The sequence below is a fragment of the Lactuca serriola genome, chromosome 1 (assembly GCF_051521515.1).
Source record: "Lactuca serriola cultivar US96UC23 chromosome 1, Lser_US96UC23_V15, whole genome shotgun sequence".
NCBI classification, from domain to species: Eukaryota; Viridiplantae; Streptophyta; class Magnoliopsida; order Asterales; family Asteraceae; genus Lactuca; species Lactuca serriola.
In genome coordinates, this window is record NC_136408.1 from 8470639 (window position 1) to 8496679 (window position 26041).

A 26041-nucleotide genomic window follows, 5' to 3' on the forward strand; every position below is an offset into this window, starting at 1 on the left:
TTCTGAGCTTTATTGAGTTAGGAACAGAGGGTCCAACCCGAGTTGTGGGACCGGAGGGTCTCTACTGAGACACATCGACCGAAGGGTCTTTATTGAGATATAGTCATGAGAGGCAAATGAGATGTGTGTGGTATTTTGGGGAACTCACTAAGCTTTGTGCTTACTGTGTTATGTGATATGTGTTTCAGGTACTTCTCAGGATCGCGGGAAGGCGTCGGCTTGATTGTACACACGAGATGGAGTTATGTTTTGAGGATCCTGGATTTTCATTCAAACAATGATGGATTTGTGTTTTTGATAATTGACACTTTGGGGTCTTTGAGAAATGTGTTAATGAGAACTATGTGTTTTAAAAATGAAAATTTACGGTGTTACAACAACACTTAACCAACAATCTTTTCTATCATTTTTCTCAAAGAAAAGTTGGTACCCATTGGCAACATCATAGTTGCATAACATATATTTTAATTGAGTTGGATCTTGAAATCTTATACCAAGTATTGAAACCTATTTTTTCCATGGTATTGGCTCATTAAAATCGAATGTTCTTGATTCATGGCAACTATTTCAACCCCATCATCATCATCATCATCATCTTTGTTGTTATCATTTTCCTCCTCCTCTTCACCGCATAATTTACTCAAAAACTTGTCACCCTTTGTTTTGTTCATAGTGATTATATCTTCATTAAAGTCCACCTCCACATCTCTAAGGTTATAAATTTCCTCTTCATTTTCCCCACCATCAATGCATGAATCATCACCATCTCCTTCTTCTATCTCAGAACCAAACCAATCCTTTATTCCTTCACCAACATGGTCCAAATAGAGGGAAACTATATCATCGATTCCATAAGCATCAAAAATGAAACCAAAGTAATCTCCATTATTAGTAATAGCAGTTATCCCAAACAATAAGGCTTACCTGGCTCAAAATAGTATAACTTATTTATACTTTCTTACATGAACCATTCGAGAAAGGTGATACACTCATAGTATGTCATTCCAAAAAATCGTGATCATTGAACGTGAATTTGATAACATGATTATACGAGAAACAATTTCGAAGAAAAAACACCTTTAAAGTTAAGCTTCGCTAGAGGATACAATCGATCAGGGTTTGGCATCGAGGTTGACATTATTGGATGGTTGGCTGCTCCCTGACTTCAATAGGGGAAAACGAGTTTAAACCCAAGGTTTTTTCATTCTTGGTCATTGAGATGAGAAAGAACAGAGACGAGTGTAGTTTTGTGTGATTTAATGTGATGTGTTTGACTTCATTTACATATGTGAATTTAATAAGGTTTATATCTAATTTATTGTAATGTCACATCAGGAAATTCAACCGTATGTTCTGTTTATCCGGTCCATAATGGTCTAATTAGACAGTAATTGCTTACTTTAAGGACTAATTGCGAAAAAATTGAGTGACTAAATGGGTAAAATCACTAAACTTTGTTATGTTAGAGTAGCATTCTTTCAAAATCGTTCTTCCTTACTTTAAGTCAGATATTTTTAAGGGTAGCCTTGGTTCATTTAAAGTGATGCTCTATACAATTTGCAAAATCCCAAGCTTTCAGTAGCATAGATTACCTCAACGGTCACAATGAATTCCCAATATCTTACAATGTGAACCATAAAACGTATATAAATGAAGTACTTAAATCCCAAATTTGATTCTTAATTTTAAGCATAAATCTTAATAGTGATGGCATAACCACATAGCCATCACATTAAACACCCCACCTACAATAATCCATAACTTAATAATGCTCTAGAACCAAAACTTGAGTTGAATACCATATGCTCATATAATTTAGCACATTGACTCACAAATATATCGCTGTCATATTCATTAAAAAACCAGTAAATTAAGGACATCGGCTTTTTATTCATACACGATTGAAGATACAACCAAAAAAAGACTTTTCAAAATTGATAACACGCCTTAATAAACTAGAAAACATCACGCTAAAGCAGTCTAAAAACATGCATATACAACAAATTTCATTAATTAAATATTTATGTAAACAGGCTCACAGAGCACAAAATTAAAAAATATCGATATAAGATATTAAGATTAAAGATAAATCCTTGTATTAGCCACGTTTGGCAACTTTCACACGCTTCATCATCGTGAACTGATACTACTCATTTTTACATTATCAGCACAAATGATTTGTGTTATAATTTATCCCCAAACAGTTTTTTTTTTTTTTTGTAATCTGATTAGTTTCATCATTTTAGTTGGCTACAAATTCAATCAAACGCTATAAACAACATCAAACAGTAGATCTACGAAAATCATCAATTCATTTTCATTAAAACATAACAATTTTGGAATAACTACATTGGAAATCATGAACCCTTAATCACCATTTTAGGGTAGTACCAAAATAAACCCTAATTTTATGTAACGATAAATCTTGGCTCGCTCGCCTCTGATTCCTCCTACCCAACTGCATATCATTCAGCATGATTGTCATTCTCTTTGCATGAATTGAACACAAATTGTTATCCTCAAACAATCCGACCAAATAAGCCTCCGACGCCTCTTGAAGCGCAGCCACAACACTGCTCTGAAACCTCATATCCGTCTTAAAATCCTGAGCAATCTCTTACTAGTCTTTGAAACGGAAGTTTCCTGATCAAAAGTTCAGTGCTTTTCTGATACTTACGGATTTCCCTCGGCGCGCTTGTTCTCGGCCTGTGAGGCTTCTTCACTCCTCTGGTCGCCGGAGCAGATTTCATGACCGCCTTAGTCGCCGGTTGCTTCCTTGGAGCTTTTTCTCTGATGGACTTGCAAGTAGTTTGCTTTGTTCTGCCATATTTTAGCTAAAAAGAAAATATTGATTGTGTTTAGACTAGAGAGAGATTTGATTGTAGATGGTGATTTCGTTAGGAGTTGAGTGGTTTTTATTAGGGCTCTTAAAAACAATTTTGGCAAATTTTGAAAATTTTGAGGTGGACTTGTAGCGCGATATTTAGACGGTTACATTACTGGAAGAGAAATTAGACGGCTGAGATTTGATATTGGGAGTGGACGCGGATTGAGATCCATGTGTTCCACGCCCGCGAAAAAAAAAAGATTAGCAAGGATATCTTTAATTTAAAAATAAATTTCTAATTCCTAATAGTATACGATTGTTAGAACCAAACTTTTTTAATTATAACAATCCTATTACATTTTATTTTGATTTTAATTTATTTTCTCTTAATAGTTGAGCTAACTCATAATTATCTAGAACAAACAAAGATAACATCTACCAAGCAAAATCAATATGCTTCTTTTGGTTCAATAATATAACTTTCGGAAAATAACTTACCAGGGTAATCATCTTTATCGTTTTGTTTACATTTAGGTAATTTTTTATTTTTGTACACATTTGACCAATTAACTTGCTATATTTGTTCACATATTCCAATTATCATCAGTTATAGCATTTGAAAATGGTAATATGTGAAAAATTAACAAATTAAATAGTCAAATGTATATAAAAAAATTGCATAAATGTGAGCAAAACGAAAAATTAATTACTCTGATAATTCATTTTCCCCACTTTTAATTACAATTTTATTTTTAATATTCATTTGTATTATTTTTTTCAAACGTTACTTTTAAAATATCCATAATTCCCTAAATATTAATAAATATTGATCAATTTTAAATATTACCTGTTCATTAATAAATATGTTTTTATTTTGTGAAATATTTTATATAGTCTCTTATAATTTTTTTCTTTTCTTTTTAAGCATATACAATATTTTTAAAGTAAATAATATCTAACAATAAAATTAAATAAATTAAATATGTAACAATAAGTATGGAGGATCTTTTAAAAAATAAAAAGAGAATATTACTTAGCATTTAAAAAAACAAAAAAAAAACTATATAATGTAAATGTTTTAAAATTATTCCAACTTTTTTATTAGAAGTTTACAAACTTTTAATTTTTTTAATACAACGTTTTAAACTAATATTTAACATAAATATTTTTAAATGTTATAAAATATATAAATTGTCATAAAAAAATTATGAAACATTTTAAAAATGTTGTACAAGAAAGTTTATAAATAAATGTATAAAAGTTATAAAAAAAACTAAAAAACAAAGTTTAGAACCTATAAAAAAAATTTAAAACATTTATAAAATATTTTGTTTTAACATCACTTGTAATAAAATTATTTGAAAGTATTAAAAATATTATAAGTAAAGTTCAAAACATTGTATTAGAAAAACCTATAGGAAAAAATATCATAAAAATATTGTAAGAAAATATAAAATATTTTAAGAAATTTATAACTAAAAATAATAATAATGATAAAATTGTTCACATTTAGACAACTTTTTTTATACACATCTGACCATTTAACTTGTTAAATGTGTTCACATATTATCTTTGTCACCTGGTATAGCAGATGAAAATGGTAATATGTGAACACATTTAACAAGTTAAATAATCAAACATGTACAGAAAAAAATTACCTAAAAGTGAACAATGCGAAACTGTAATTACCCTCGCAGGTCATTTTCCCTACAACTTTATCCGCTATATTTTCCTTTGTCGACAAGATGATTTTTGTCAAGCATGATGCATGAATTATCCTTGAGAAGGCGGTGAACTTAAGGGGTAAATTTCGTTAATTAAATATTTATGTAAACAGGCCGCAGGGCACTAAAAAAATATCGATATAAGATATTATATATATATATATATATATATATATATATATATATATATATATATATATATATATATATTAAATCCAAGTGAGCTTAGCAATAGTATTTTTCTTACCTTTAGGTTTTTGCCACAAGAATTTAGTGAATTTGACACTTTTAGTCCCTAAAGTCAAAACTTTTACATTTTAACGTTTTGATTAAGTTTTTGTGTTTCTAGGTTTTTTCCACAAATCTTTAGTGACTTTGACATTTTTAGTCCTTGCAGTGAAAAGTTTTACATTTTGGTGTTTTGCCATAAATCTTTAATGAATCTGACACTTTACGTCATTGTAGTCAAAACTTTTACATTTTGACATAAAAAACACAAAAAACCTCATTTAGAATTTTGCCACCATATTTTCCCAACTTTAACAACTTTAACATTATTGTCACAACATTTTTGGATTTTCTCCACCAGTGTCCATTTTTTGGTTGTATAAATTTTAAGGGGTGTCAACTTACTCCCCTATTAGTGGTGATTTACAATTTCAACAAATATCTTTTAAAATTTGCCAATTTTTCCCATATTACCCAAAAAGTGGCGTAGCCGCGAGTTTTTTACTAGTTAAGATTAAAGATACATCCTTATATTAGCCACGTTTGGCAACTTTCACACGCTTAATCATCGTGAACTGATACTACTCATTTTTACATTATCAGCACAAAGGATTTGTGTTATAATTTATCCCCCAACATTTTTTTTTTTTGTAATCTGATTACTTTCATCATTTTAGTTGGCTTCAAATTCAATGAAACGCTATACACAACATCAAACAGTAGATCTACGAAAATCATCAATTCATTTTCATTAAAACATAACAATTTTGGAATAATTACATTGGAAATCATGAACCCTTAATCACCATTTTAGGGTAGTACCAAAATAAACCTTAATTTTATGTAAGGATAAATCTAGGCTTGCTCGCCTCTGATCCTCTCATAGCCAACTGCATATCTTTCGGCATCATTGTCACTCTCTTTGCATGAATCGTACACAAATTGGTATCCTCAAACAATCCAACGAAATAAGCTTCCGACGCCTCTTGAAGCGCAACCACAACACTGCTGTGAAACCTCAGATCCTTCTTAAAATCCTGAGTAATCTATCTTACTAGTCTTTGAAACTGAAGATTCCTGATCAAAAGTTACAAACAGATTTCCCTCGGCGCGACTATTTCCAGCCTGAATCTGTGAGGTTTCTTCACTCCTCCGGTCACCAGAGCAGATTTCCTAGCCGCCTTAGTCGCCAGTTGCTTCCTTGGAGCTTTTCCTCCGGTGGATTTGCAAGCAGTTTGCTTTGTTCTAGCCATATTTTAACTAACAAGAAAATATTGACTGTGTTTAGACTAGAGAGAGATTTTTGCAGATGGTGATTTCGTTAGGAGTTGAGTGATTTTAATTAAGGTTCTAGAAAACAATTTTGGCAAATTTTGAAAATTTTGTGGTGGACTTGTAGCGCGAGATTTAGACGGTTAGATTACTGGAAGAGAAATTAGACGGTTGAGATTTGATATTAGGAGTGGACGCGGATTGAGATCCATGTGTTCCACGCCCACGAAAAACAAAGATTAGGGGGGATACCTTTAATTTAAAATTAAATTTCTATTTCTAATAGTATATGATTGTTAGAACCAAACTTTTTTAATTATAACAATCTTATTACATTTTATTTTGATTTTGATTTATTTTCTCTTAATAGTTGTGCTAACTCATAATTATCTAGCACAAACAAAGATAACATCTACCAAGCCAAATCAATATGCTTCTTTCGGTTCAATAATATAACTTTAGGAAAATAACTTACGAGGGTAATCATCTTTATCGTTTTGTTTACATTTAGGTAATTTTTTTATTTTTGTACACATTTGACCCTTTAACTTGTTATATGTGTCCACATATTGCAATTATCATCGGTTATAGCATTTGACAATGGTAATATGTGATAATTTAACAAATTAAATGGTCAAATGTGTATAAAAAAGTTGCATAAATGTGAACAAAACGAAAATTTAATTACTCTGATAATTCATTTTCCCCTCTTTTAATAACGATTTTAATTTTAATATTCGTTTGTATTATATTTTTCAAATGTTATTTTTAAAATATCCATAATTTCCTAAGTATTAGTTAAATATTGATCAATTTTAAACTTTATCTTTTAGTTAATAAATATGTTTTTATTATGTGAAATATTTTATATAGTCTCTTATAATTTTTTTCTTTTGTTTTTAAGCATATACAATATTTTTAAAGTAAATAATATCTAACAATAAAATTAAATAAATTAAATATGTAACAATAAGTATGGAGGATCTTTTAACAAATAAAAAGAAAATATTGCATAGCATTTAAAAAAACAAAAAAAATATCAATATAATGTAAATGTTTTAAAATTATTCCAACTTTTTTATTAGAAGTTTATAAACTTTTAATTTTTTTAATACAACGTTTTAAACTAATATTTAACATAAATATTTTTAAATGTTAAAAAAATATAAATTGTCATACAAAATCTATGAAACATTTTAAAAATGTTGTAAAAGAAAGTTTATAAATACATGTATGAAAGTTATAAAAAAAACTAAAACAAAAAAAAGTTTAAAACCAGTAAGAAAATTTTAAAACATTTATAAAATATTTTGTTTATAATCACTTGTAATAAAATTATATGAAAGGATAAAAAAAAGTTTAAAAAATATTATAAGTAAAGTTCAAAACATTGTATTAGAAAAACCTATAGAAAAAATATCATAAAAATATTGTAAGAAAATATAAAATATCTTAAGAAATTTATAATTAAAAATAATAATAATAATAATAAAATTGTTCATATTTAGGCAACTTTCTTTTTTGTACACATTTGAACATTTAACTTGTTAAATGTGTTCACATATTATCTATGTCACCAGGTATAGAAAATGACAGTGGTAATATGTGAACACATTTAACAAGTTCAATGGTCATATATAGAAAAAAAAAGTTACCTAAACGCGAACAAGATGAAAATGTAATTACCCTCGCAAGTCATTTTCCCAAAAACTTTATCCGCTATTTTTTCCTTTGTCGACAAGATGATTTTTGACAAGCATGATGCATGAATTGTCCTTGAGAAGGCGGTGAACTTAAGGGTTAAATTTCATTAATTAAATATTTATGTAAACAGGCCCACTGAGCACCAAAAAAATACCGATATAAGATATTAAGATTAAAGATAAATCCTTGTATTAGCCACGTTTGGCAACTTTCACACGCTTCATCATCGTAAACTGATACTACTCATTTTTTCATCATCAGCACAAAGGATTTGTGTTATAATTTATACCCCAACAGTTTATTTTATTATTATTTTTTTTGTAATCTGATCAGTTTCATCATTTTAGATGACTACAAATTCAATCAAACACTATAAACAACATCAAACAGTAGATCTATGAAAAGCATCAATTCATTTTCATTAAAACATAACAATTTTGGAATAACTACACTGGAAATCATGAACCCTTAATCACCATTTTAGGGTAGTACCAAAATAAACCCTAATTTTTTGTAAGGATAAATCTAGGCTCGCTCGCCTCTTATCCTCTCCTAGCCAACTGCATATCTTTCTTTATCATTGTCACTCTCTTTGCATGAATCGCACATAAATTGGTATCCTCAAACAATCCGACCAAATAAGCTTCCAACGCCTCTTGAAGCGCAGCCACAACACAGCTCTGAAACCTCAGATCCGTCTTAAAATCTTGAGCAATCTCTCTTACTAGTCTTTGAAACGGAAGTTTCCTGATCAAAAGTTCAGTGCTTTTCAGATACTTACGGATTTCCCTCTGCGCGACTGTTCTCGATCTGTGAGGCTTCTTCACTCCTCCGGTCATTAGATCAGATTTCCTGGCCGCCTTAGTCGCCAGTTGCTTCCTTGGAGCTTTTCCTCCGGCGGATTTGTGAGTAGTTTGCTTTGTTCTGGCCATATTTTAGCTAACAATAAAATATTGACTGTGTTTAAACTAGAGAAAGATTTGATTGCAGATGGTGATTTCGTTAGGAGTTGAGTGGTTTTAATTAGGGTTCTTGAAAACAATTTTGGCAAATTTTGAAATTTTTGAGGTGGACTTGTAGTGCGAGATTTAGTCGGTTAGATTACTGGAAGAGAAATTAGACGGTTGAGATTTGATATTAGGAGTGGACGCGGATTGAGATCCATGTGTTCCACGCCCACGAAAAACAAAGATTAGGGGGGATACCTTTAATTTAAAATTAAATTTCTATTTCTAATAGTATATGATTGTTAGAACCAAACTTTTTTAATTATAACAATCCTATTACATTTTATTTTGATTTTGATTTATTTTCTATTAATAGTTGTGCTAACTCATAATTATCTAGCACAAACAAAGATAACATCTACCAAGCCAAATCAATATGCTTCTTTTGGTTCAATAATATAACTTTAGGAAAATAACTTACCAGGGTAACCATCTTTATCGTTTTGTTTACATTTAGGTAATTTTTTATTTTTGTTCACATTTAACCATTTAACTTGTTATATGTGTTCACATATTGCAATTATCATCGGTTATAGCATTTGATAATGGTAATATGTGAAAATTTAACAAATTAAATGGTCAAATGTGTATAAAAAACGTTGCATAAATGTGAACAAAACGAAAAATTAATTACTTTGATAATTCATTTTCCCCACTTTTAATAACGGTTTTATTTTTAATATTCGCTTGTATTATTTTTTTTCAAACGTTATTTTTAAAATATTCATAATTTCCTAAATATTAATTAAATATTGATCAATTTTAAACATTACCTTTTAATTAATAAATATGTTTTTATTTTGTGAAATATTTTATATAGTCTCTTATAATTTTTCCCTTTTGTTTTTAAGCATATACAATATTTTTAAAGTAAATAATATCTAACAATAAAATTAAATAAATTAAATATGTAACAATAAGTATGGATGATCTTTTAAAAAATAAAAAGAAAATATTACTTAGCATTTAAAAAAAAAAAAAAAAAAAAAAAAAAAAAAAAAAAAAAAAAAAACTATATAATGTAAATGTTTTAAAATTATTCCAACCTTTTAATACTTTTTAATTAGAAGTTTATAAACTTTTAATTTTTTTAATACAACGTTTTAAACTAATATTTAACAAAAATATTTTTAAATGTTATAAAAAAAATATAAATTGTCATACAAAATCTATGAAACATTTTAAAAATGTTGTAAAAGAAAGTTAATAAATAAATGTATGAAAGTTATAAAAAACAAACAAAAAAATAAATAAAACCTGTAAAAAAATTATAAAACATTTATAAAATATTTTGTTTTAAAATCACTTGTAATAAAATTATATGAAAGTATTAAAAAATATTATAAGTAAAGTTCAAAACATTGTATTAGAAAAACCTATAAGAAAAATATCATAAAAGTATTGTAAGAAAATATAAAATATCCTAAGAAATTTATAATTAAAAATAATAATGATAATAAAATTGTTCACATTTAGAAAACTTTACTTTTTGTACACATCTGACCATTTAATTTGTTAAATGTGTTCACATATTATCTTTGTCACATGGTATAGCAGATGACAATGGTAATATGTGAACACATTTAACAAGTTAAATGGTCAAATATGTACAGAAAAAAATTACCTAAATGTGAACAACGTGAAACTGTCATTACCCTCGCATGTCATTTTCCCTACAACTTTATCCGTTGTATTTTCCTTTGTCGACAAGATGATTTTTGTCAAGCATGATGCATGAATTGTTCTTGAGAAGGCGGTGAACTTAAGGGGTAAATTTCATTAATTAAATATTTATGTAAACATGCCCGCAGAGCATAAAAAATATCGATATAAGATATTAAGATTAAAGATAAATCCTTGTATTAGCCATGTTTGGCAACTTTCACACGCTTCATCATCGTGAACTGATACTACTCATTTTTTCATTATCAGCACAAAGGATTTGTGTTATAATTTATCCATCAACAGTTTTTTTTTTGTAATCTAATTAGTTTCATCATTTTAGCTAGCTACAAATTCAAACAAACGCTATACACAACATCAAACAGTAGATCTACGAAAATCATCAATTCATTTTCATTAAAACATAACAATTTTGGAATAACTACATTGGAAACCATGAACCCTTAATCACCATTTTAGGGTAGTACCAAAATAAACCCTAATTTTATGTAAGGATAAATCTATGCTCGCTCGCCTCTGATCCTCTCCTAGCCAATTGCATATCATTCGGCATCAATGTCACTCTCTTTGCATGAATCGCACACAAATTGGTATCCTCAAACAATCCGACCAAATAAGCTTCTGACGCCTCTTGAAGCGCAGCCACAACACTGCTCTGAAACCTCAGATCCGTCTTAAATCCTAAGCAATCTCTCTTACTAGTCTTTGAAACGGAAGTTTCCTGATCAAAAGTTCAGTGCTTTTCTAATACTCATGGATTTCTCTCAACGCAAATATTACCGGCCTATAAGGCTTCTTCACTCCTCCGGTCACCCGAGCAGATTTCCTAGCCGCCTTAGTCGCCAATCGTTTCCTTGGAGCTTTTCCTCTGGTGGATTTGTGAGCAGTTTGCTTTGTTCTAGCCATATTTTAACTAACAAGAAAATATTGACAATGTTTAGACTAGAGAGAGATTTGATTGCAGATGGTGATTTTGTTAGGAGTTGAGTGGTTTTAATTAGGGTTCTTGAAAACAATTTTGGCAAATTTTTAAAATTTTGAGGTGGACTTGTAGCGCGAGATTTACACGGTTAGATTATTGGAAGAGAAATTAGACAGCTGAGATTTGATATTAGGAGTGGACGCGGATTGAGATCCAAGTGTTCCACGCCCGCGAAAAACAAAAATTAGGAGGGATATCTTTAATTTAAAATTAAATTTCTAATTTCTAATAGTATACGATTGTTAGAACTAAACTTTTTTAATTATAACAATCCAATAACATTTTATTTTTATTTTGATTTATTTTCTCTTAATAGTTGAGCTAACTCATAATTATCTAGCACAACCAAAGATAACATCTACCAAGCCAAATCAATATGCTTCTTTTGGTTCAATAATATAACTTTAGGAAAATAACTTACCAGGGTAATCATCTTTATCGTTATGGTTACATTTAGGTAATTTTTTTTATTTTTTTACACATTTGACCATTTAACTTGTTATATGTATTCACATATTGCAATTATCATCGGTTATAGCATTTGACAATGGTAATATGTGAAAAATTAACAAATTAAATGGTCCAATGTGTATAAAAAAAGTTGCATAAATGTGAACAAAACGAAAAATTAATTACTATGATAATTCATTTTCCCAATTTTTAATAATGATTTTATTTTTAATATTCGTTTGTATTATTTTTTTTCAAACGTTATTTTAAAATATCCATAATTTCCTAAATATTAATTAAATATTGATCAATTTTAAACATTACCTTTTAATTAATAAATATGTTTTGATTTTGTGAAATATTTTATATAGTCTCTTATAATTTTTCCCTTTTGTTTTTAAGCATATACAATATTTTTAAAGTAAATAATATCTAACAATAAAATTAAATAAATTAAATATGTAACAATAAGTATGGAGGATCTTTTAAAAAATAAAAAGAAAATATTACTTAGCATTTAAAATAACAAAAAAAATCTATTTAATATAAATATTTTAAAATTACTCCGAATTTTTAATACTTTTTAATTAGAAGTTTATAAACTTTTAATTTTTTTAATACAACGTTTTAAACTAATATTTAACAGAAATATTTTTAAATGTTATAAAAAATATAAATTGTCATACAAAATCTATGAAACATTTTAAAATTTTTGTAAATGATAGTTTATAAATAAATGTATGAAAGTTATAAAAAAACTAAAACAAAAAAAATTTAAAAACCTATAAGAAAATTTTAAAACATTTATAAAATATATTGTTTAAAATCACTTGTAATAAAATTATATGAAAGTATAAAAAAAAGTTTAAAAATATTATAAGTAAAGTTCAAAACATTGTATTAAAAAACCTATAGGAAAAATATCATAAAAATATTGTAAGAAAATATAAAATATTTTAAGAAATTCATAATTAAAAATAATAATAATAATAAAATTGTTCACATTTAATAACTTTATTTTTTGTACACATTTGACCATTTGACTTGTTAAATATGTTCACATATTATCTTTGTCACATGGTATAGTAGATGACAATGGTAATATGTGAACATATTTAACAAGTTAAATGATCAAATATATATAAAAAAGTTACCTAAACGTGAACATTGCGAAAATGTAATTACCCTCGCAAGTTATTTTCCCTTCAACTTTATCCGCTATATTTTCCTTTGTCGACAAGATGATTTTTGTCGAGCATGATGCATGAATTGTCCTTGAGAAGGCGGTGAACTTAAGGGGTATTTGATAAATATTGATTGGTTCACAAACATGATTGGGTCTGAAGTTAATTGAGACTATATTTGACTAGAACTATGTTATTTGATTATATGTATGACTGATAATCCTTTTACTCTTATATTTGCAATACATTATAGTTTATCACATTAATTTTCTACTTTGTTACATTTTCATTTAGCATTTACCAGTTAATTATTATAATCGTCACCCTTGCCGATTTTCTTTCTAATTTACTTTTCATTTATTTATTATTAATAAATTATAAAACAAAAGCAAAACTCCTCAACTTCAAACTCCAACCCACCTAAACTATATCTCTATTTTTATATTTTCTCATCTTTAATATATAGGAACACTAAACTATAAAATCCATCTTCCAATAATATACACCGTCAGCCATCATATCATCCGTCTCATACCCTTACTCCCGTCGTGGTGTGTATATCATCGACTCAAACAAAGACCAAATTTGGAGTCAAGTTCCAACCTTACAGGTTTGATTTATTATGAAGATCAAAAAATATTTATTTCGAAAACTATGGATTTTTGGTTTGTATTATCATCGAGGAAGACCGAAATCTAAACTACTCCCATTGTTGAAACAGATTCGGGTTGATACAGACCCGACATAGCTACTTGTTGTCGCATAGGTTGATACGGACCCAACATATGGGGTTAATACAAACCAGACACAAAAACATGATGTTATATGTATATGTGTATTGTATGTGGTATTTTGGGGACTCACTAAGTTTTGTACTTACGATTTTATGTTTATGATTTTAGGTATTTCCAGTTCGAAAGGGAAGGGCCGGTGTGACTGCACAACATCCCCCCCAGAGTTTTTCGCATTGGCAAATTATGATCTTTACGCATTGGAAAATTATGACCTTTACTCTGATGTTTAAATAACATACTCGTTTTAATCGGTTTTGGAACAACTCTTTTGTATGGTTTACTATTTTGCAAATGAAAAGTTACTATAAATTTTTGGAGGGTTACAGTTAGTAATGTAAGCTTTAAATTTTATGTATTTTCAATTTCTAAGTTAGATTTTTGTTTCCAATTATTAATGTTAATTTTGTTATTAGTAAAATGCTTGTTGGATTTTAAAATTATTATTTTTATTAAGTAAATGTTCTTTTTGCATTTATAAAATATTTATTTATGTATAATAATTATGTTTTTTATTTAATACAATGTCAAAATAAGTAAATAAATATATAAATAAAAAGATAAATAATGTGGAGAGAACCATATTCAAATGCTAGTGAACATGTAGTGAAGATGATGTATCATATACGTGGCATCACTTTTTTAGTGGGTTGGTGATGATCATACCCACATCCTTACAATTTTCCGCATAAAGATCATTGTGCCTATAAGTCTTCATTCTTCTTGCAGAGCACAAAGTAACAATAATCCAAATGTCTCGTGTCATATAAGTTGAAAGCACATGTCAATGCAACTTTATAATAAGCCATAACAAAAGACCGTTCAGAAATTTGACAATAAAATCTTATTTTCATGTAAAATTAACATGATTTATTCTTTGATTATTTCATTTTACATATTCAGCTGATCAATTCACAAAACGTAAACAAAAAAAGTTGTATATGGTTTTTGTAAAAACATTTTTGGATACCAAGGTTTAAAAGAACAAATCGAGCCCCGAAGCGTTTTCCCTTCGCCACACAAGGCGTAAGCCTCGAGGCAAAGCGGGGCGAAAATAAAAAATAAATATAAAATTGTATATATTATAGAAAATAAAATCCTAAACATCAATTAAGTAATTGTTAACAAGAACATATTAATTGTAATTATTAGTAAAAAAAATTATATATATATATATATATATATATATATATATATATATATATATATATATATATAGAGAGAGAGAGAGAGAGGAATGTCACATTTTAGTCCACAGTTGTGGTTGTCCCCGTTCTCAACTTATAGGATAATATATAACTAAGGTGATGTTTGTTTTTTCTGAGGCAAAATGTCTGCAGTCTGCGGACCACATCTGTAGACCTCTGCAGCAGAAGAGGTGGACCAAACGTCTGCAGTCTAAAAAAATAAGATTGTTTGTTTTTTTTTAACATCCGCAGGCTACTAAAATAAACTAAAATCTAAATAAACTGATTTTTTTAAACTACAAAGTGATTTTTTAATATATTTATAACTTTGTTATAAATAATTAATAAATTTAAATCAACTTTTAGTATTATTGTATAAAAATTGAAAATAAAAATGGTACAAATTAACGTATATATTTGAAAAAAACCCAACAATTTTGGTGATAAAGTTATATCTAAACATTGTAATTAGAAATCAAAGAATTTGATATATAAATAAATGGAAATAAACTTCGATTTATGCAATTAAATCAATTAAAAACGTGCCATAAATATATGTCTAAGAAATTGACGATGCTTTATTAAATAACTAGACGAATTTTCGCGCGTTGCGCAACGAAGATTAAAATATATTGTTAAAATATTGAAAAATATATGTTTAAAATGGTTATGTTATTGACATTAACTTTGAGATAATATTTTTACACTAATATATATATATATATATATATATATATATATATATATATATATATATATATAATCTCTATTATTTTGAACAATAATATTCATTGACATCAACTCATATTCCTTATTAATAGAATTAAATATAATTATATATTTGGTGTTCTTTTTTAACAATTATTATTATTATTGATTAATTATATTTTTACTTATGCGATCATTTTCTAATTTCAATATTGATGTTCACTTAAAATACAATTTATTTATAGCTAAATGTAGTTTATAACTTGATGTTATTATCATTTAAAAATGTTATTCATTAATTTTAAACCATTTATTATTAATAATAAGTTAAAGAAGACTTTTAAGAAACGCTTAATATTATTATTAAAATGTGAAACGTACACTAAATAATAAAGTGATACGATAGAAAATTTGCATTTCAAAAGAGACTTGCATGGATAATATGACATATCCATGTAATTTGATTTTGTTATTTATAATTGTTGTTTATTAATTTTAAAATCACTTGTTATTATTAATAAGTGAAAGAAAATTTTAAAAAACGCTTATTATTATAATTAAAATGTTAAACATATATACTAAAATATAAAGTGATAAGATAGACAATTTGCATTTTAAAAAAGGCTTATATGGATAATATGGATAATATGACATATCCATGATTTTTAATTAATTATTGTTTTGAATAAACATGAACATACAAACATGTATACAATAATTAATTAAATAGTATATATATCACCTTCCATAACATATGATTAATAACATGAATATAATATAATTTACATTAAAATTTCAACCACAACATACAATGATATTTTTAAAAGAATACTTAAATCAAGAAAATACAAAAAAGAATTAGTATATAACAAACTTACTAATTAAAAACTTCAACATAATAACATGGCTCGAAAAATTGTTCAAAACCCTCAAACCAACACATTTAACTTTAAACTTGTTTTCTTTGTGAATTTTGTATGTGATTTGTATTTATGTGTCTACTAAAAAAGATTGACCTTTTTTTATAGTAGAGTATCCATTAATTGTTTATTAAATATATTATATAATTTATAAAACATTTGAATTGTTTATCATTATTAAGAGACTTTTGAGTGGTATTCATTAAATTAAGAGGTTTCAAATGCATGGGATGTTGGCAAATTTTTATGGGGATTTCAAAAGCATGAGATTCAAGAAAAAATGTTAGCTTTATAAGTATGTATGATGTTTTATAAAATTTGGCACAAAAAATATATGAATATATATATATATATATATATATATATATATATATATATATATATATATATATATATTCATATTTATATAAACAACTTCAACGACCATTATTGTAATAAACTTTTATTTATAAATTTGTCAAAAGTATCACGTTTGTGTCGTCGAACTTTTGTTTTTTTAAGTATTGTAACTTTTTTTTTTCAAATTGTTTATCACTAATAAAGTTGGAATAAATATAAATTCAAAAAAAACTAAAAAAAAAGTATATATGTTTTTTAGGCTAGAAGATGTTAGAAGACTCTCGCACACATCTGCGCAAAGAAAAGGGCGCGCATACATTGTTCGATGCTCCTAATATGGTGGTATGTCGGAATCAAGAAATTTGAGATCCAGAATCTAGTCTGGAATATTAATTTCATCATGCGATACTAAGAAGAAGAAAAGATGCAATGTGAAAATAAGAAGACTAGGTGCGATCGGAATAGAAAATTAGTCAAAATTAGGCTAAAAAAGGTGCATGTATCTCATTTACGAACGGATTATACCGTATGCTATACACACCTAGAAACGGCACTTCATGTACGTTTTATGGCGGATTCATGTCTTTTTTCGATTTTTAAAACCATGTTGGTACCACACTAAAGTTACTTAAAATTTCCATTTACTTGTTTCCAATCCATGCGAAAACAGTATTTTCTAGCACAAGGGATAAACATTTAACACATGGTTCTCTTAGGAAAGCTAGGGTGGCTTTGTTGGCATAACCACATAGTAGACACGTTTGATATGTTTCACGAGTCTCACCATCGAGTTACTGTTCAACTTTTATTATCAACCCAAAGGATTTGTTTGATATAACTTATCTTTTTTTTTTTTTTTTTAATCTGATTAGTTTAGTCATTTTAGGTAGCTACAAATTCAATCAAACGCTATAAACAACATCAAACAGTTAACAGTAAATCTACGAAATCATCAATTCATTTTCATTAAAACATAACAATTTTGGAATAACTACATTGGAAATCATGAACCCTTAATCACCATTTTAGGGTAGTACTAGAATAAACCCTGACTTTATATAAAGATAAATCTAGGCTCGCTCGCCTCTTATCCTCCTAGTCAGTTACATATCCTTGGGCATGATTGTAACTCTCTTTGCATGAATCGCACACAAATTGGTATCCTCAAACAATCCGACCAAATAAGCCTCCGACGCCTCCTGAAGCGCAGCCACAACACTGCTCTGAAACCTCAGATCCGTCTTAAAATCCTAAGCAATCTCTCTTGAAGCGCAGCCACAACACTACTCTGAAACCTCATATCAGTCTTAAAATCCTAAGCAATCTCTCTTACTAGTCTTTGAAACGGAAGTTTCCTGATTAAAAGTTCAGTGTTTTTCTGGTACTTACGGATTTCCCTCGGTGCGACTGTTCCCGACCTGAATCTGTGAGGCTTCTTCACTCCTCCGGTCGCCGGAGCAGATTTCCTAGCCGCCTTAGTCGCAGTTGCTTCCTTGGATCTGCAAGCAGTTTGTTTTGTTCTGGCCATATTTTAGCTAACAAGAAAATATTGATTGTGTTTAGAGTAGAGAGAGATTTGATTGCAGATGGTGATTTCGTTAGGAGTTAGTGGTTTTTATTAGGGTTCTTGAGAACAATTTTGGCAAATTTTGAAAATTTTGAGGTGGACTTGTAGCGTGAGATTTAGACGGTTAGATTACTGGAAGAGAAATTAGACGGTTGAGATTTGATATTAGGAGTGGACGCGGATTGAGATCCATGTGCTTGACACCCGCAAAAAACAAAGCTTAGTAGGGATGTATTTAATTTAAAAATAAATTTTTAATTTCGTATACTATATAGTATATACGATTGTTAGTCGTTAGACCCAAACTTTTTTTTAATTATCACACTCCTATTTTTAGTACATTTTTATTTTGATTTTGGTTTCTTTTTACTAATTAGTTGTGCTAACTCGTAATTATCTAGTGATGCCACAAACAAGTATAACAACTACTAAGTCAATCAGTATGCTTCTTTAAGTTCAATACATACAATTCTTGTTCATTATATTTCCCTTAATTTGTCTATACGATGTTTTTGTCAAGCAAAATACATAAATTCTATCAACCTCTCCACACAATTGTGAATTGTCTTCTTCTCGAGAAGGCAAGGAACTAAGAGTGAGAAAGGAGAGAAGACAATGATGTTGGTAAGGCTTGAAAATAAAGCCGACAATATTTTAAGCGAGCAAAATATATTATAATAGATTTTCATCAAAAAAATGTTTGGAGTTTTGGTAAATCTCCGTGCACCAATGCTACTCAAGTCAAAGAAGCAGATAAAGCTGATGATGATGTTGAGATGGAAAAGATGGAATACTTAACTTATAAAGGATTAATATTAAAAATATTAAATGAGCTTTATTTACTTTGTGAATGTCAACCTCGTCCCCAAACAATTTATTACTCTATTTCATATTTCATACTAGAATACAAATTTAACAATGCAAACTTTAATGAATAATATCGTAACTTAAAGACTGTCCATGAAGAGATATTGCACATTCTCGACATTACTTGTAACATCCAAACATTACACTCAATTCTTGCTTTTTATAACATATTTTATTAGATAAAAACACCATTTATTCCATTCTTAGACCAAATTTCACAATTGAAACAACATTAAACAAAATCATAATTCAAAATTCAAAATTCAACGGAAACATGAATATAAATAGTGTCAAATGGAAAACTCTAATCACTACAAATAAAATGACATTTAGTGGTATAGAAAAAAGCGCCACTAAAAACCGAAAAAATGTCAAGGCCCTCTAGGCAATCAGCGACACAAAAAAAATGTGCCACTTAAAGCAAAGCGTTGTCACTAAAAGCCTTTAGTAGCACTTTATGGTTGTGCTGCTGCAACATTTTTAGGTTTTAGTGGCACTTTTCTATTATGCCACTATAGCATATTTACCTTTTAGGTTTTGGTAGCACAGTTCCAGGTAGAGCTTGTATTGTTGCTATTCATTTATCTTTGATTAACTTAGAATCTTCCCCATATGCTGACTTTAGTGTTTCACCAACCATCTTATTGCTTCCCACATTGGAAGATATTCACCCGAGGAAAATATGATATAAACATGAGAACACAACATAAAATGCAAATAGTTATAATTTTTGAAAAGATGGAGGCTACGAACTGTTTACTTGATTAAACAAATCATAAAATTCATTTGTTTGTCCTCGTGAGATTATTACAAATTAGAATAAGACATCAATAGTATTTTCTACGCTAAATAGAACGTAATGGACAAACTATTTTGCACGTAAATCATGTGGAAAATTTCACTATAAATCATAGTTGAAAATAAGATAATTGAAGCTTACAATGTTTGTCTCTCATGCCAAACATACTCCACATGCTTCAACCCGACATACCTAATGATATTTTAACAGATTCAGATCTCTAACACTGCCAAGATTGCTTCTAATAGTCTTAATGGCCTACTCAATGCATATAAAAAAAAATAAAGGTGTCATGATATAGATCATTAAGAATAAATATCATTTGTACAAGTATCAAGAATTAAAGCATGACGTGCATGAATTCAAAAATCATAAATGGTTTCAGATGTTATTGAAAACGACAAATCTTAACATAATATTTACTTTCTATAAAATTTATATAAAATAATCATCATCATATAGGTTCATATTTAAAGACAATAAATTACAAATTAGGTGTCATCTTCTATATCTCGTTTAACCAATTAACATCAATTTACGTCTAAACCTGAGACAAGAACAACATACATGGAGGACTAAAAGGACAAAAGGTAGGGTGCAATCACCTCGTATTGAAACTAAACTACCTTCTAAGTGAACTACAATTATTTCAATGGATACATGATAATTGACAATGAAACTTCGAAAAAGTCGAGTTTATGTATTTAACTAGAGTGACCAAAAGAATCATAAACAACATAATCCAAACAAAGTCTCTCATAAACATTGTTGTAGAGGATGTCCAATTTATAGAATGAATTTTAAAGGATCAAATACATTGAGTTTCATGAAGTATAAACTTACCCGTCATCACTTGGTTAACTGTAGGCGTTAAACTATAAGAGTTAGGGTTCACTGCACACTGGTATTGCTAAATGCAAGGGTACTAGAAGTAAGAAATTGCTACCGATGCTTAGTAAAGTAACTCTAAATCATAAATCGCGGTTGGGGATTTCAACGTAGAAAGAAATAATGGCGGTCAAATATTGAGGGTTTGAAAGAGAGACACGGCAGCTGAAGAGAGTTAGGTTTCAAATGACGGGAAATGACGGGAAGATACGTACCTGAAGAACCAAAACAAAAACTTGTTGAAACGATAAATGATAGTCTATGTAATTTCAGTTCATAAACGCTAATATAGTTAACTGAAAGGAAAGGTACCTTGTTGAAATTGGGTAGCATGGTCGTTCTAACACACCAATTCATCCCATTGATGAAAAGAAATAGATCACAATGATTCAATCAGTAAAAATTATAAAATAAATGAACATAAACAACTTATGTTTCTTTATTGTAAAGGGGAAGGACCCAACTACAAGCCTTAAATGGAACTCGGTTTGTTCGTATCTTAACAACAAGCCCTCATGGAACTCAAAAAATAAAGAGAGGGTCGGAGATGGTTGAGAGAAGCTGCCGGAAGTAGTCGCCAAGTATTCTTACGAACAAATGGAAAGCGAGTAGAGATCCATGAGAATTTGGGAAAGGAACTAGGTCAAGGAACGGATATTAAGGTATATGGTCGATACTAGTCTTTTTTTAAGTTTTGGATGGGCGAAATGATCTACTAAATTAAGGGGAAATAAGAGCGCGCAACTTGAATTTATAATTTCCAAGGAAATAGGAGCGGGCTACTAGATTTTCGATGTATAGTGGCATAAAAATATTTGTGCCACTAAATGTAATTTTGTTTGTAGTGAATACAAACAAGCTACACTAATGTGTACCGTGAAGCTTTGCCATCCTTTGTACCTGAAGATCCCATAACAGTGGTTTTAAGGAAAAGCGTAACACGAAGCTTATTGAGTTCCAACACATAGACATCATATCAATCATACATATTTACAAATAACATAAAAGACACAACTAACACATCACCATACATGCCGGTCTAAGAACAAATCACTAAACAAGCATACACTACCACGGGGCACGTTGACTAATACCAATCCACCTTTTGCTCAGCACGTCGAGCTCTCCTATATTGCTCAATGCTTTTAAGCCAATATCATATATATATATATATATATATATATATATATATATATATATATATATATATATATATATAGAGAGAGAGAGAGAGAGAGAGAGTAAATTGCACGAATGGTCCCTATGGTTTAGGGTAATTTGCGCGTTTGGTCCCTAACTTATTTTTTTAACTCGGAAGGTCCCTACTGTATGTTTTTGTTACGCACTTGGTCCCTGTCTTACCTAAAAAGACTATTTTTCCATTGATTTTTTAATTTATTTAAACAAACACAACCTCAACCCCACCCCTCTCACCTTACTTTATCTACCCCACCATTTTTGCCTATTTAAATAATGATATTTTTAGATAATACAGGGACCAAGTGCGTAACAAAAACAAACAGTATGGACCAAGCGCGTAACAAAAACAAATAGTAGGGACCTTCCGAGTTAAAAAAATTAATTAGGGACCAATCGCACAAATTATCCCAAACCATAGGGACCATTCGTGTAATTTACTCATATATATATATATATATATATATATATATATATACACACACACACACACACACACATACCTCGTTATGTCGAGCAAATATCATACACATACTAAACACCAAAATATTATAGTACTACTCGCATACATCCTGTGAAGCGATCCAATTAGGCTAAAGGCTCGCATTTGCATGTTTTTTTTTTGTTATGTAGTGTGTTGGCATCACGTAGAGGTAAAAAGATTTGAACTTGATGAAGTTATGCATAGATCTAGTTAGCCATGGAGTCTGTGTCCTTTTGGTCCCATTAGTTTGATATTTTGAGTATGAGCTACTCCAATCCGTTTAAGTTGTCCTTTCAAATGTTTTGAGGTGTTTAGAAGCATAAAATGTAGTATTGATAATTTATTCCATTTCATGCATGAATTACAAGGTCTTAATGGGTTAAGTAGTTAAGGTCTTTAGTGTTAAACACTTATTGTCCATGCAAGACCATAAATATGGAAACTTTATGGTAAAAGACGACATTTGGGACTTGGATCTAATTTTAGACATAAGAACTTGGTGTATTAAGCTCTTAATGAGAGATGGGGCTGACTAGGTGCGTACGTTGGGCATACCAAATGCTACGCTACGCGCATGCGGTCAAATCCCTGACTTCTGGGTAAATCGGAGTACGCCCCACGTACAGACGAGTACACCCAACGTACTTGGTTAGGTTGACTCGACTGGTTTGTTGACTTTGACCTTTGACCAAGTTTGACGTAAGGGTATCTTAGGTAATTTGAGTGGTATTTGAGATCGGTCGTTATTTGGTGTTTAGGTGACTAGTAGAGTTGTCATTCAAAGTTGTGTTCTGTCAGATATCTTTTCAGACTGAGATGTGAGTTTTCCTCACTATACTTGTGGGTCGAAGGCACCAATGACGGCACACTATATTATTTATCGTGGTTATAGGATAATATTATGCTAGTAATTGATTGAGTAGTAAATCTATATTTTATCTATATTTGTTGGTTCTATGTTTTTGTTTGTTTGTTACATATGTTGACATAATGTGGTTGGGTTGAGGCGGTCCTGCTTTGTGCTGAAGGCCAAAATACCGAGGGAGGTCCAGATAGGCTATAGCCTCTGTGCGACGGTCCAGTCAGACCTAAGTCCCGTAGAGCGGTCCATAAAGACTATAGGCCATGTGAAGTGGTCCAGTCAGGCTGAACGCTCATATTTGCATTCTTTGTTTTGTTATGTAGTGTGTTGGTACTTTGGGGGAACTCACTAAGCTTTGACTTACAATTTTAGTTTATTGTTTCAGGTACTTCTGAGGATCGTGGGAAAGCGAAGGTCTTGTCATGTACAACTTCCTATTTTCATTATATGGATTTTTGGGACACTCTGATATGACTGTACTTTTGAAACAACGACTCTTTTTGCAAACAATAATGATTAACGGGTGATTTTTAAATTTTATGACCTTTGGAGTGTTACAAATTTCAAATTAATTCGGATTAATAATTAGTTAATTATAATTGATTTCTTATTAATTTATTAACTAATAAATTAACAAATCAATTATTTAATTATTGATCTCATGTTAATTTATTAATCAAATAACAAATTAACATATCAATTATCTATTCCCAATTAATGTACTAATCACATAATATATTAACACATCATTTTTTCTATCTATATCTTAATATCATTTCTAACTATGTCTTCTTATGAGGACAACCTAAAAATGTATTTGCTTAAACTGATACCAATTTAATTATGAGCTTAGACACCTTAATCTAACAATTCTATCATAAAAATGAAAAAATTATTTTGAAAATTAGGACGTTACTGTTGGATTAGTGTCTAAGTCCATAACTATTTTGGTATGTACTTGACCCGATGGTGCATGGTCCTTTTGGGTTGCCTTCACCAAAGCAACTTGATTGGAGAAATAACTAGAGAGAGAGGTTATTATGATTTATTAATATGTTATAAGAATAATATATTAAAGGAGAAATCATATTTGTTTAATTAATATTGGTCAATAATTAATTAAGAATTAATTTTGTGATCAAGTGTAATTAATTAAACTAGAGTGGCTGAATTGTAATTATGTGATAGTTACAAAATAAGGTAAGGATTATCTTATTAATAGGTTGGACAAATTTAAGGTGATAAGGCCTTAGAATTCGACTAGGATAAGGGTTTTCAAGGCTTATCTTATGGTTACTTGGTGGGCAAGCAACTAGATAAGGATAATGACTAAAACCCTAATCTCTACACCTATATAAAGACCCTCAAGGCTCATGAATTTGTCCATGCCTTCCCAAGAGGTCCTAGAGACGAATTCTTATACCTCTCCTCTCTCTTTATACCTTCTCCATTTGCTCTTGGTGTTTGTAAGCCATTAGAGGAGTGACACTTGTGACTTTAAGCCTTCCAAAGTCAATTCAAGGAGGAATTGGGATTGTTATTGCTACATAACAATCAAGGTAATATCCTAAACCTAATTATATGTTAATATTGATTTCCATATGTTAGAATTAGGGTTTATAGTCTTGGATTCAAAGCATGTACAATAGAGAAACCTAGATCCAAGCATTAGGGTTTGTATGAGCACATAGGATGTCTTAGGACCAAAACCCATCAGTGGTATCAGAGCCTAGACTGGTTTCTATTGTATTGATGCTTGATATGTATGAAAAATTCAATTGTCTGAACTTGACATATTAGGGTTTATTTCCAATAAACCCTAGGAGGCTAAAGTTTTTTTTCGAGATTAGGGTTTGCAAACCCTAATTTGCAAGAGTTTGAATAAGATCTTCAAATCCTTTCCTTAAACCCTTAAATTTCGAAATCTAGGGTTTGTTTTAATCCCTTGATTTTCGAAATTAGCCTCCTCCCCAAGATAAGATCCTAAATTTTAGGGATTTGGATTATCCCATATCTTGTAATTATCCTCTAATTGTTAAATATGGTAATTATAGATTTTGCATTATCCTATCCTTATTTTCGAAATCTATAGAGATAATTAAGGGATTAGGATATCTTAAATGTATAAATGGTAATTATACTCATGATTTAGATAATCCCTCATGATTTAATAATTAAATTAATAGTCTAATTCAAGATAATTATTAAATCAAGAGTTTTAATATTTAATTTTTTTAATTTAAATGTCATAAATTCGAATTTTTTTTTAAGAAAGAATAAAACTAAATTGTTTTGAAAAGTTTCAAAACTTGCCCTCAAGTTTTGGAATTTAAATTTTGATTAATTGTTTAATTTTGATGTATATTTAAAT

General features: G+C 29.3%; 1 protein-coding gene and 4 pseudogenes across 1 annotated transcript; all 5 read right to left on the minus strand.

Annotated features, from left to right (window-relative positions):
- Nucleotides 1-488: 488 nt before the first annotated feature.
- LOC145051258 (histone H3.2-like) lies at nucleotides 489-3337 on the minus strand (annotated as a pseudogene).
- Nucleotides 3338-5618: 2281 nt separating this feature from the next.
- Nucleotides 5619-6032, minus strand: LOC145051271 (histone H3.2-like; annotated as a pseudogene).
- A 2265-nt stretch (nucleotides 6033-8297) lies between these two features.
- On the minus strand, nucleotides 8298-8687 carry LOC145067390 (histone H3.2-like). Its single transcript, XM_079014543.1, has one exon. The coding sequence runs from the start codon at nucleotides 8685-8687 to the stop codon at nucleotides 8298-8300; it is 390 nt and encodes a 129-aa protein (XP_078870669.1).
- A 2258-nt stretch (nucleotides 8688-10945) lies between these two features.
- LOC145067396 (uncharacterized) lies at nucleotides 10946-11351 on the minus strand (annotated as a pseudogene).
- Nucleotides 11352-18076: 6725 nt separating this feature from the next.
- LOC145067403 (histone H3.2-like) lies at nucleotides 18077-18534 on the minus strand (annotated as a pseudogene).
- Nucleotides 18535-26041: the final 7507 nt, after the last annotated feature.

Coding starts and splice junctions, on each gene's coding strand:
- LOC145067390 (XM_079014543.1), bottom strand. CDS start 8,687: ATGGCCAGAACAAAGCAAACTACTCACAAATCCGCCGGAGGAAAAGCT.